At 41.4% G+C, this 12209-nt stretch overlaps 2 protein-coding genes across 2 annotated transcripts; both read right to left on the reverse strand.

Annotated features, from left to right (window-relative positions):
- Positions 1-268: 268 nt before the first annotated feature.
- Positions 269-841, reverse strand: LOC147934343 (uncharacterized). Its single transcript, XM_087472599.1, has 2 exons — positions 779-841; positions 269-676 (listed from the first exon to the last, which is right to left on the reverse strand). Exons 1-2 carry the CDS (start codon positions 839-841, stop codon positions 269-271), a joined length of 471 nt encoding a protein of 156 aa, XP_087328725.1.
- Positions 842-1513: 672 nt separating this feature from the next.
- LOC147934344 (uncharacterized) lies at positions 1514-11382 on the reverse strand. Its single transcript, XM_087472602.1, has 3 exons — positions 9978-11382; positions 9637-9880; positions 1514-2147 (listed from the first exon to the last, which is right to left on the reverse strand). The coding sequence occupies exons 1-3, from the start codon at positions 11380-11382 to the stop codon at positions 1514-1516; spliced, it is 2283 nt and encodes a 760-aa protein (XP_087328728.1).
- Positions 11383-12209: the final 827 nt, after the last annotated feature.

Consider the following 12209-nt stretch of genomic DNA (forward strand, 5'->3'; position numbering starts at 1 on the left):
CGCTTGATCCGTGCTCTTCCCTGAAACCAAGTGGGCTACCTTGGTTAAACGATCAACCACTACCCATACAGCGTCATTGATTCGTCCCTTCCTGGTTGGTAGACCGGTAATAAAATCCATCGAGATAGAGACCCATTTCCATGTTGGTATGGGCAAGTTGCGAAGCAATCCTGCTGGCACTTGATGCTCTACCTTGATTCTTTGACATGAATCACATTGGCTTACCCATTTTGCTACTGCTCTCTTCAATCCAGGCCAATGATAATACCTACGCACTTCCAAGATGTATACTTAACACTGAACTGTGGGCTGCTCTCAATATCTCCTCTCTTAGTCCACCCCAGTCAGGTACAGTTATTCTCCCATTAAGGAGTAAGGTGCCATCATCTGCTAAGTGGTAACCACTAGCATTTGGTCCGTCTAAACTCTTCAATTCCTCGATAATTTTCTTCAGGTTCTCATCCTTGGGTTGCTCTTTGCGAATTTGATGTAGTAGGCTCGCTTGAGTTACAGCTTGTAAACCCAATGGCTCACTAGATTCTCCTTCTAAGTCTAGAAGCCTTACCTTCTTCAATTCATCTGCTAGAGACTCCACGTCTTTCTCGGCATCAACTTGTGCTTTCCTTTGGCTTAGTGCATTTGCCACTACATTCGCTTTGCCTGGGTGGTACTGGATCTTCAAGTCATAATCGGCAATGAATTCCATTCACCTTCTCTGGCGCAAATTAAGATCTGGTTGCGTGAACAAGTATTTAAGACTTTGATGATCAGTAAATACCTGAACAGCTTCTCCATACAAATATGATCTCCATATCCTTAACGCAAACACCACGGCTGCCATTTCTAGGTCATGAGTGGAGTAGTTTTCCTCATGCTTCCTTAACTGTTGGAGGCATACGCAATTTACTCTATCTCATTGCATTAGAACGCATTCAACGCCAACTCTTGATGCATCTGTGTACACAGCATACGACTGATTTGGCTCAGAAAGAGCTAAAATTGGTGTCGTTGTCAATGCTCCTTTTAGCTTCCTAAAAGCTTCTTCCACCTCTTCACTCCAAATAAAAGGTACTCCCTTATCAGTGAGTCGCGTCAAAGGTTTCACAATGGATGAAAATCCCTTTACAAACTTCCGGTAATAGCCGGCCAGGCCTAAGAAACTTTTGACCTCTGACACTGTTGTCGGCTTCTGCCAATCCTGAATTGCAGCAATCTTTTCTAGGTCGGCGGATACGCCTTGCTCTGAAACTCGGTGTCCTAAGAATCTGATTTCCCTTTGCCAGAATTTGCACTTGTTTAACTTAGCGAACAACTTTTTCTCCCTTAGTATTTCCAATACCTTCTCCAAATGCTCCTCATGCTCCTCTACACTCCGTGAATATATAAGGATGTCATCGATGAATATTATCACGAATCGATCCAAATAATCATGGAAAACCTTATTCATTAGACGCATGAATGCTGCCGGTGCATTGGTAAGTCCAAACGGCATTACCACGAACTCGTACTGGACTTATCTTGTCTGAAATGTCGTCTTCATCACATCTTGTTCTGCAATCGAGATTTGATGATAGTCGGAGGCTAAATCAATCTTCGAAAACCAACTTGCTCCTCTGTGTTGATCTAACAGCTCATCAATCCGTGGTAACGGATACTTATCCTTGATGGTTATGTTATTGATTCCTCGGTAATCAATACACAAACGCATACTTTCGTCCTTTTCCTTGACAAAAAGCACTGGGGCTCCCCATGGCGATGAACTCGGTCGAATAAAACCCTTCTCCAACAAATCCTCTAACTGAGTTTTGAGTTCAGCCAACTCGGCTGGTGCCATGCGATACGGTGCTTTAGCAATCGGGGCAGCTCCGGGCTCAAGATTTATGGTAAAAGGATGGTTCCTTGGTGGAGGCAATCCTTCTAATGGCCTGAATACATCTTCATAGTCCCCGACTACTATGATGTCCTCCACTCCCATGTCTCCCTTGTCATCTCCTCCCATGGCGGTACGAGTGACTAGGTAAACATTCTCTTCATCGCACGATCTTCCAATCCTTACTGCCGATGCGAAGTATGTCGTCTTACTTGGGCTAATTCCGTTGAAAACTAGAGGTGTCCTTCCTCCATTTTCAAATACAACTCTGCTTCTGCTGCAGTCTATATGGGCTTGGTGTTCCGACAACCAATTGAAACTGACTTTCTTTGTGGTGTATGAATGAATGATGTATGGAATGATGATGTATGGAATGAATAGAAGTCAGGGTGTTTCAATTCCCCTTATGCAGTTGCAGTATAAGAGGTGTCAATCCTATCTGAGTGATTGTGAACAATTAAGATGTGCATATGAGTCTAAGTCAAGCCAATTGTAAAGATTGTTTGTCACTAACAATCCTAAAATGAGATATGAAATGCAGAAAGTAAAAACAACTAGAACAGGATACTAAATGCAAACAGAACAAAAAACTTGAAGCTTAATGAAACTAGAACAAAGATAGAAACTATGCTAATGGACTAATGCAAGACAAGTAATGAACAGGAAACTATGTGAATGCAATGGAAATGAAACAGGAATGAAACAAGACAATCACAAATCAAAAAACACAAGTTCTGGGGATGAACTCGAGCAGCACTCGACCGAGTGTAGGTCGAGTGGGTGGTCGAGTGGGTGGTCGAGCTAGACTTAAACGTGAAAACAGAGCAACACAAGAAAAACAGAGCAAAACTAAAACCAATCAAACAACAAACAAGCAATGATATTTAAACTAGTATTTCAATAAACAAAGAAGGCCTTGAGGAGGGATTCATGGGCTTAGCTAATCATTGTGGTTATCTAACTTGGTCAACAAATCTCAAGCAAACATTGAGCTGATCTCTAGACATACTATTCTAATACATGTTTAATCCACTCTCATGGCAAGAAACAATCAAACCTATGCAATTCTAGACTTGTTCTCACAAAGACAATAATCTACACAAGCAGGCATTAAGCAATACATCTCAAACCAAACAAGACTCCTAATCTCTTAGCAAGCCTAATGGTAAGCTCTAGATCTAGCCTTATCTATGCTCCTTAGACATTGGTGTGATGCTAAGATGCTTGAAATCAAACCCTACCCTCTCAGATATAGGATCAGCATTAAGATCATCTAGCCTAGAAGAGATCTACAACAGTCAAGCTTGACCAAATCAAACAAACCACAAGATCAACCCAGCCTAACCCATCCTCAAGGTCCTAAACAAACTACTCACAAGAACACATGGTGAAATATGTCAAAAATCCAGAAAATAATGAAACTTGCATCATTAGAGAGATGAAACAGAGATCTACAATATTGATGAAGGAATAAAACTCGAAATCTTAATACTTTGAAAGTTATGAAACAAACAAAATATAAGAATCTAGTCTTTCTCTCTCAAACAAGTACAAGATCTAAAAATAAAACAAAAGTGCAAAAGGAATAATATCTAAAAAAGGTAAAAACTAGGTTTTAGACTCTCTAAAAAGCTGGACTCTTTTGTGGCTGCAAGTACAAGGGCCTTATATAGGAGGTGAGGTGGAAGCCCTAAAAATACAAAAAGTCAAAGTGGTCAACGGCTCGGTCAACTCGACCAGTGCTCGGTCGAGTGGCTGGTCGAGCTGGCTTCTCTCGTGCATTCTCCACTCGGTCGAGTCCTCCTCAGCACACGGTCGAGTGGTGGTCGAGTGGTGCGGTCGAGTTGGACTCCGGACCTTGATTCTACAGCCTTAACTCTCTTGTTTTCTCCTCAGGACAGCTTCACTTCTCCTCAGCATTGCTTCCATGCTCCTTAAGCTCCAAAATCACCTGTTTATGCATGAAAAGATGCAAATGCAATGCAACTACACTCTAATGCATGATTAGTCCTAAAGCTACACAATAATGGCCTAAATGGATAGCAAAAGATGCAAAAGTTGTGAATAAACTAAGGGAAAACAAGGTAAAATATATGAACATCAACACCCCCAAACTTAGTCTTTGCTTGCCCTCAAGCAAATAATCAAAGACAAAAGAAGGTAGGTGAGGTTTGAAAGTGGGATCTCAGCTCCTAAAGCTTGCAAATAGACTATCTAGAATCAATGTCCAAGTTACTAGTACTATGATGCAAGTTGAATGAGCTATACTTAAAGACTTTAGACAAGCATATCACAACCTTCACTGATTTGAGCCTTAGACATCCACATGCATTCAAATCAACCATTTCCTTTAACATTCATTAATCAAGAACATGAATCAATTCTATGCAATGCTTAAACTCATTTGGCTTGGCAGTAAAAGGTTTAGAGACAATGATGGTCTCTTTTTAGAGTAGGGTTTATCAATATCAAGGTTCTCTCATAAAAAATGAATTAAGCTTTAGAAGAATGCTAAAGGTAAGAACACTTAGACACATACAAGAACAAAACCTTGTCTACCCAAAGGTACCCAAAGTGTTTATCCTATCAATCTAAACCCAATTGGTCCTAGTGCTACCCTTTAACTTCTTTTCTTCTTTTTCACCCTTTTCTCTTTTGGTTTTAAAGTCTTAGGAGAGGTTTCTTATTTGATCTTTCTAGTGGAATGGGGGATTCTTACTTATTTGCTATGGTTCTCTTTTCTTCTTATTCTTAAGACATAAAAGCATTTTGCTAGACTTCTCTTTCCTTTCTTTCTTTTCTTTAACTAGAACCATCTTTAAACAACCTTATTCTTCCCATTCTTTCACTAGACTTTAAATTTTCTTAAACACATTCCCCTCCTAAAGACCCTAACCTTTTCTTTCTCTTTTTCCTCTTTTCTTTTCATAATAGCCAAGTCCCAAACCCAACAAGTGAACCACCTAGTCCTATCTAGTTTGAAAAATGCAAACTAGAACTACACAAGGCTTTACTCTTGTCAGTTCAAACCTAACACTTTCTACCAAGCTCAATCCCAAAAATAGGCCTCACACACACAAGAATAAACATGGCTTGAAAGAAGGTTTGGTTTAGGGGTAGGGGAACTGATTCTTAATGAGGAAATCAGCTACTTGGATCAACAAGAGTGGTAAAAAGGAAAAAGATGATCCAAATATGTATGTGGTATCCATGAGTTTAAAGCATTGCACACATTGATAATTGAAAGTCAATATTAGGTTCTTGTAAATAGGAAATGGTTTCAAATCTCAACATGCTTCAATTTAGAGCAAATGCAATGTAGGAATTCAAGGCCTGGTTCAATCTTATTCTAACCACTCAACTAGCATCAAAGTACTATTAACTTGGGTATTGATCCTAGTCTAGTGAATAAACAAGCTAATAAGGGAATACTCATCATAGATCCCTAATGCAAGTACTATACAATCCTACATGAAACATGCTAAACAAGATCCTAATGTGCAGTGCAACTACATGAACACTCTTTTTTTTATAAAGATTTTTGCAAAAATTTTCAAATTTTTAGGGTTTTTCTATGCCTTAGATGCTATGAAAGTATTAACATGATTATGCTAAAAATTTGAAATAAGAATCACAAAATACAATGTCAAATGCTATCTCAAACCCTCCCCCAAACTTAAATCACACAGTCCCTGTGTGAAAGAAATTTGATTGAGGATTCAAGATGAAAAACAAAAAACAAAACACAATGTCAAATGCAATGATATCTACAAGGGAAGGTGATAGTGGTACCTTAGGGATTGTGGAAGTAGTTGTCCACATCCATCTGCATGCTGTCATAGGAGTAGTTGGGGTCTTGCTGGTGACTTGGAGGTGGAGATTGGGGCAGCTCGACGATGGCGATCGACCGTGACTCGGTCGGGTACGTGCTCGAGTGGGGGGGTCGAGCTGGACCGCGAGTCTCCTTTTCTTCTTCTATCTGGCCTCCCTTGCTTCCCTGATCATGAAAATACCAAAACTAAAATCAAAATACCAAAAACCTTAAACAATATGTACATGGATACCTTAGGGACTTCCTCCCTAGTGAGCTTGTTTAGAGTCACTAAGCTTGACTTTTGATTGCCTTCTTAGGCTTTGTTTAGATACCAAGGAGGTGATGAAATCCCCCCTGGTTCGACTTGGTAACCTTGGTGTTCCTTCTTGATCACTACTTCCTTAACACTTGAACTTTGTTTCTTCTTAAGTTTGAGTCTTGGTCTTGCCTTCTTCAAAGACCTCTTGTTGAGCTGAACTTGAAGATCTTGAACTGATTCCTCATGAGATGTGACCTTAGCTGTTGAAGTCTCTTCTTCTCTCAAAACCCCAAAATCAGCCTTATCTTCAATCTTAAATGGTTGACCTCCAATGGTTGGTAGGTTAGATGGATTTGTAATATCAAAGTCCATAGTCAAACCTTCAGATATGTTCAACCTTATCAGCCCCTCCTTAACATCAATGATTGCTCCTGCTGTGGCAAGGAATGGTCTCCCAAGCAAGATTGGATCCTCTACCTCTTTATCCATCTTTATTATGATGAAATCAGTGGGAATTCTTGCCTTGCCTATCTTGACTAGGAGGCTCTCCAATTTACCAACTACATCTTTGTGTGAACCATCAGCTAGACTTATGTAGAGATTGCTTGGCTTGAATTCAGTGTGTCCAAGCTTTTCTGCTATAGAGTAGGGCATGACACTAACAGATGCTCCAAGATCACACAAGCATTTGTTGAAGTGAAGGTAGCTGATGGAGCAAGGTAGATTGAATGGACCTGGATCTTCAAGTTTTGTTGGTACAATAGCTTTCCCAATCTCTTTCAAATCCTTCATGTCTTGGTCTTGAGCCTTCTGCTTGGATAATTCAAGAAGCATGTCCTTGAGTGCAGGATGGTGAGCATATTTTTCCAAAGGAGGTCCTCTATCTTCCTCCTTCTCCTCAATGACAACCTCTTGTTGAATGGCCAATACTTTCTCTTGTTGCAAAGCCATCATTTCCTTTCTCTCAATGATTTCCCTTAGTTCCTTCAGCTTCTGTGCCTTGAAACGTCCTGGGAATGGTAGAGGCGGTTTGTAAGCAGGAGGAATGTACTTAGCGGGCTTAACAGTTTCTGTGTCCTCAGCTCGATCGACCACTCGATCAGGCACTCGGTCGAGTGCTGGCTCGAGCACATGGTCGAGTGCACTACCGGATTCAGTCTGCTTTGCACAAACTTCACTCTGAGCTTCAAGAAATGACCAATCCTCCCCAGCTTGAACTTCACTGTCCGCAGTGACTTCTGCCTCATTGAGATGAATGGCCTTGGCAGTGCATTCCCTTGGGTGTTGAAGTTGGTTTGGTGTAGGAGAGGAAGTAGAAGTCATGCAACTCTCCATGTTCGTGATTGTAGAGCTCAGTCTCTCCAACTGGTTATTCACTCCAGTAGAATAAGAATTCAACGTTTGGTGCAGCTCAGCAAACTGCCTTGCTTCCTCAATCTGCTTAGTGGCTTGCCCAAGCAACAGTTGTTGCATCATAGCTCTTAAGTCAGGTTCTTGAGCTTGTGAGGTCTGGAACCATGGAGAGGGATACAATTCAGCCTGGTATACTGGTTGATGTTGCATGGGTATGTAATTGAACATACTGTTGTTGTACATCATTACTGACTCGAACAGGTACTCGGTCGAGCGCAGGCTCGAGTGGGTGGTCGAGTCGACTGGGAAGTAATGGCTATTTGGATCCGGCTTCTGGCTCGCTCAAGTGCTCGATCACAGCTCGGTCGAGTGGTGGTCGAGTTGGTGGTCGAGCTGGTACCTGAAACTCAATCACAGACAAGCAGTAGAAGAAACGAGATCAGTAGTGGACAAGTGGATAAACGAACTTAATCTTAGACTTCTTTTGATAATAATTGTCACAAAAACACACTCAAATGGGCAACGGCGCCAAATTGAAACTGACTTTCTTTGTGGTGTATGAATGAATGATGTATGGAATGATGATGTATGGAATGAATAGAAGTCAGGGTGTTTCAATTCCCCTTATGCAGTTGCAGTATAAGAGGTGTCAATCCTATCTGAGTGATTGTGAACAATTAAGATGTGCATATGAGTCTAAGTCAAGCCAATTGTAAAGATTGTTTGTCACTAACAATCCTAAAATGAGATATGAAATGCAGAAAGTAAAAACAACTAGAACAGGATACTAAATGCAAACAGAACAAACAACTTGAAGCTATAATGAAACTAGAACAAAGATAGAAACTAAGCTAATGGACTAATGCAAGACAAGTAATGAACAGGAAACTACGTGAATGCAATGGAAATGAAACAGGAATGAAACAAGACAATCACAAATCAAAAAACACAAGTTCTGGGGATGAACTCGAGCAGCACTCGACCGAGTGTAGGTCGAGTGGGTGGTCGAGCTAGACTTAAACGTGAAAACAGAGCAACACAAGAAAAACAGAGCAAAACTAAAACCAATCAAACAACAAACAAGCAATGATATTTAAACTAGGATTTCAATAAACAAAGAAGGCCTTGAGGAGGGATTCATGGGCTGAGCTAATCATTGTGGTTATCTAACTTGGTCAACAAATCTCAAGCAAACATTGAGCTGATCTCTAGACATACTATTCTAATACATCTTTAATCCACTCTCATGGCAAGAAACAATCAAACCTATGCAATTCTAGACTTGTTCTCACAAAGAAAAGAATCTACACAAGCAGGCATTAAGCAATACATCTCAAACCAAACAAGACTCCTAATCTCTTAGCAAGCCTAATGGTAAGCTCTAGATCTAGCCTTATCTATGCTCCTTAGACATTGGTGTGATGCTAAGATGCTTGAAATCAAACCCTACCCTCTCAGATATAGGATTAGCATTAAGATCATCTAGCCTAGAAGAGATCTACAACAGTCAAGCTTGACCAAATCAAACAAACCACAAGATCAACCCAGCCTAACCCATCCTCAAGGTCCTAAACAAACTACTCACAAGAACACATGGTGAAATATGTCAAAAACCCAGAAAATAATGAAACTTGCATCATTAGAGAGATGAAACAGAGATCTACAATATTGATGAAGGAATAAAACTCGAAATCTTAATACTTTGAAAGTTATGAAACAAACAAAATATAAGAATCTAGTCTTTCTCTCTCAAACAAGTACAACATCTAAAAATAAAATAAAAGTGCAAAAGGAATAATATCTAAAAAAGGTAAAAACTAGGTTTTAGACTCTCTAAAAAGCTGGACTCTTTTGTGGCTGCAAGTACAAGGGCCTTATATAGGAGGTGAGGTGGAAGCCCTAAAAATACAAAAAGTCAAAGTGGTCAACGGCTCGGTCAACTCGACCAGTGCTCGGTCGAGTGGCTGGTCGAGCTGGCTTCTCTCGTGCATTCTCCACTCGGTCGAGTCCTCCTCAGCACACGGTCGAGTGGTGGTCGAGTGGTGCGCTCGAGTTGGACTCCGGACCTTGATTCTACAGCCTTAACTCTGTTGTTTTCTCCTCAGGACAGCTTCACTTCTCCTCAGCATTGCTTCCATGCTCCTTAAGCTCCAAAATCACCTGTTTATGCATGAAAAGATGCAAATGCAATGCAACTACACTCTAATGCATGATTAGTCCTAAAGTTACACAATAATGGCCTAAATGGATAGCAAAAGATGCAAAAGTTGTGAATAAACTAAGGGAAAACAAGGTAAAATATATGAACATCACCAATCCATTCCAAAAATAGCATCAAACCTCTCCAACGGCATCACTAGAGGATTCACCGAGAGGTTTGTATCTTGCAAGACTATTGACACTTCCTTGAACAATCTTCTTGTCTTCAGAGGCGGTTGATTACCAGCAGTGTAGACATTGATGTTCAGTTCTTCCTCTTCACACAAATCTCTGAACTTTTCGGCCACTTCGGGAGTCACAAAACTATTGGACGCTCCCGAATCGAACAATACATGTGTGGGGTTACCACCAACAAGTAATGTTCCTAAATGCAAGGCAAATATAAAAATGCAATGCAAAAGCTAAACACACAATCACACAAACTCACAATCAATCACAAAAGAGTTAGACCCCAATCAAACCTGTTTTAGGGCTTTTCGTAGGCTTTGGAGGTTTGGGTGGCTCTACTCCTAAAGCAAAACCATTTTCTGGGATTGCTTGCTTCTTCGCTGGGGGTTCCTTCACTTGCTGCACTGGCTGGGCACGATTCACAGTTTGGGCGTTCAGTTTGGTTGGCTTCGATGGACATGAGGTCGCATAGTGTCCCATCTCGCCACAGTAGAAACATGTGACAAACGACAGACTAGTATTCTTCGCTTCCACAACGGTTGGACAAGCTCGAGCAAAATGCCCAAGTTGACCACACACATAGCATCCCCTAGGATCCATGTTGCTCACGGTACGTCCTCCTTGGTTAATAGTCATACTGACTTTACCACGACCTGCACCCCAATTTCTTCCCGCTACTTGATTCACCTTTCGAAAGTTCACAACCTTATTTTGCTGCACTCGTTCCTTCTTTTTCTCTTGGGCCATAATCTCTTTTTCCGTTTCAATGCCCTCCTCAACACTCACCGCTCTCTCTTCCACTTCTGCAATGCTTCTATATGTCACAGCGTGCAACCTTCCCTTTATATATGGCCTGAGTCCGTTAAAGAATCTTCGGGCCATAGCTATCTCATCGTCATTACCTTGATACAAATATCTCCGAAGTCTAGTGAAAAATTTTCCATAGGCTCGAACACTCATATCACCTTGTTCCGTTTCAATGCCCTGCTCAAACTCTCTCCTGAATATCCCCCATGATATAGACTGGTATCGATAGCGAGGAATTACGCTATCCCACCATGCACGAGCATCCTCTTCTAAGAAGTTGACTGTGATTGGTCTTCTAAATTCCTCTGGACATCTTGACATTTCAAAGTTAGTCTCCAATTCTCTTATCCATGCATCTGCTAGGATCGTGTTCTGATCTCCTTTGAACTTGTGAAGTCCTACATTCCTCATCATCACCACCAATCTTAGAAAGTGGTCTGATGGAGTTTCTCCTGATCGATTTCCTTGGTTCTGTTGCTGCTGTTTGATCATGTGATTCAAAAGATCTTGAATCATCTTAACTGTTTGCTGAGTCTCTGGTACACTCGGCTCATTCGGGCCTCCTCCACGAACTTGGTCTCCCCTTGGCACATTCTGGTTCGGATTGGCAGCGAACTGACCAATTGGTGAAAATCCTGGTGCCGGCTGGTACATATTCTCAGGCATATTGTACCGAGTAGAACTCGATGGTGTGTACCTCGGCGTCGCGACGGGTACATCCCATTCAGACATATACATATTTGGTTCGAATATGCTTGGAAACGATTCCTCCCCTTTTTCATCCCCAAAATGCGGACCCCATTCCTCCGGACCAAACTGTGGACTTGAACCCCTCCCTGTGTCCGGCGAAAAGTACATCGATCTAGACCTTTCGGATCCTTGACCAGACATATGCATCCATGATCAATAAGGTTTACTTAATCCCATCTAACCCTAAGTGATGAACGAACCGGATTATCCTAAGTGTCTACTGCGACCATTTTGACTCGTTAAAACATTTGAAAACACAAGTAATACTGCGACCATGCTCTGATACCACCGTTGTAACGCCCCGAACCGCCGTATGGCCGGGTGGACCGCGGATGGCACCGGGACGCTACTTTGGAAACTTTCACCAACGATCCGGCCGGGTGCAAGAACGGATCAGGACCCTTTGGCCAGTCTATCGGTGAGGTTCCCGACAACACGGCACATCCTTAAGGCTGTGGAACCCTTGTCACACACCGTGCGTTGAGCCGACTCGGACAAAGTCTATATCAGTACCACTCGCCCGTTTAAAAGAAACCTGAATACTTTGATAAATAAAAAGATTTATTACAAAATAGATACCAAAAGATGGTAGAGCTTTAGATAAGGCCTAGTGCCAAAGTTTGATTCGAAAAGAAACATACTTGAATTTTACAATAGACACAAAATAAAATTACTCCGGGTTCCTATCGTTCACCACGCCCTCTAGTTCCCTCTACGGTTACCTGCAACACAAATTATTATCATAAGTAATCTAAGATTACTTAGTGAGCTTAGGGTTCCTGCAAAGAGATTAGCCCCAATCCCAAACCCCAATAACAGACGACATGCAAGCAAACAGTCAATCAACAAACAATCAGAGATAGCATGCGGAAGATAATGAGCTAAGCAAATTAATCTAGCAAGCAATCACAACAACATGCATCAACATGCAACAACATACAACAACATGCCACACCACGAACTTGAAT

Source organism: Camelina sativa, chromosome 11 (genome assembly GCF_030686135.1).
Source record: "Camelina sativa cultivar CO46 ecotype springtype chromosome 11, ASM3068613v1".
Taxonomy (NCBI): Eukaryota; Viridiplantae; Streptophyta; class Magnoliopsida; order Brassicales; family Brassicaceae; genus Camelina; species Camelina sativa.

What these genes read in the sequence shown, in the direction of transcription:
- LOC147934343 (XM_087472599.1), bottom strand. Translation starts at nt 841, where the DNA reads ATGGCAGCCGTGGTGTTTGCGTTAAGGATATGGAGATCATATTTGTAT. An exon ending in TGTATGGAGAAGCTGTTCAG is followed by an intron (nt 677 to 778) that starts GTATTTACTGAT and finishes TATGACTTGAAG; the next exon opens with ATCCAGTACCACCCAGGCAA.
- LOC147934344 (XM_087472602.1), bottom strand. Translation starts at nt 11,382, where the DNA reads ATGTCTGGTCAAGGATCCGAAAGGTCTAGATCGATGTACTTTTCGCCG. An exon ending in TACGAAAAGCCCTAAAACAG is followed by an intron (nt 9,881 to 9,977) that starts GTTTGATTGGGG and finishes CCTTGCATTTAG; the next exon opens with GAACATTACTTGTTGGTGGT. An exon ending in CTAGTGATGCCGTTGGAGAG is followed by an intron (nt 2,148 to 9,636) that starts GTTTGATGCTAT and finishes TATAGACTGCAG; the next exon opens with CAGAAGCAGAGTTGTATTTG.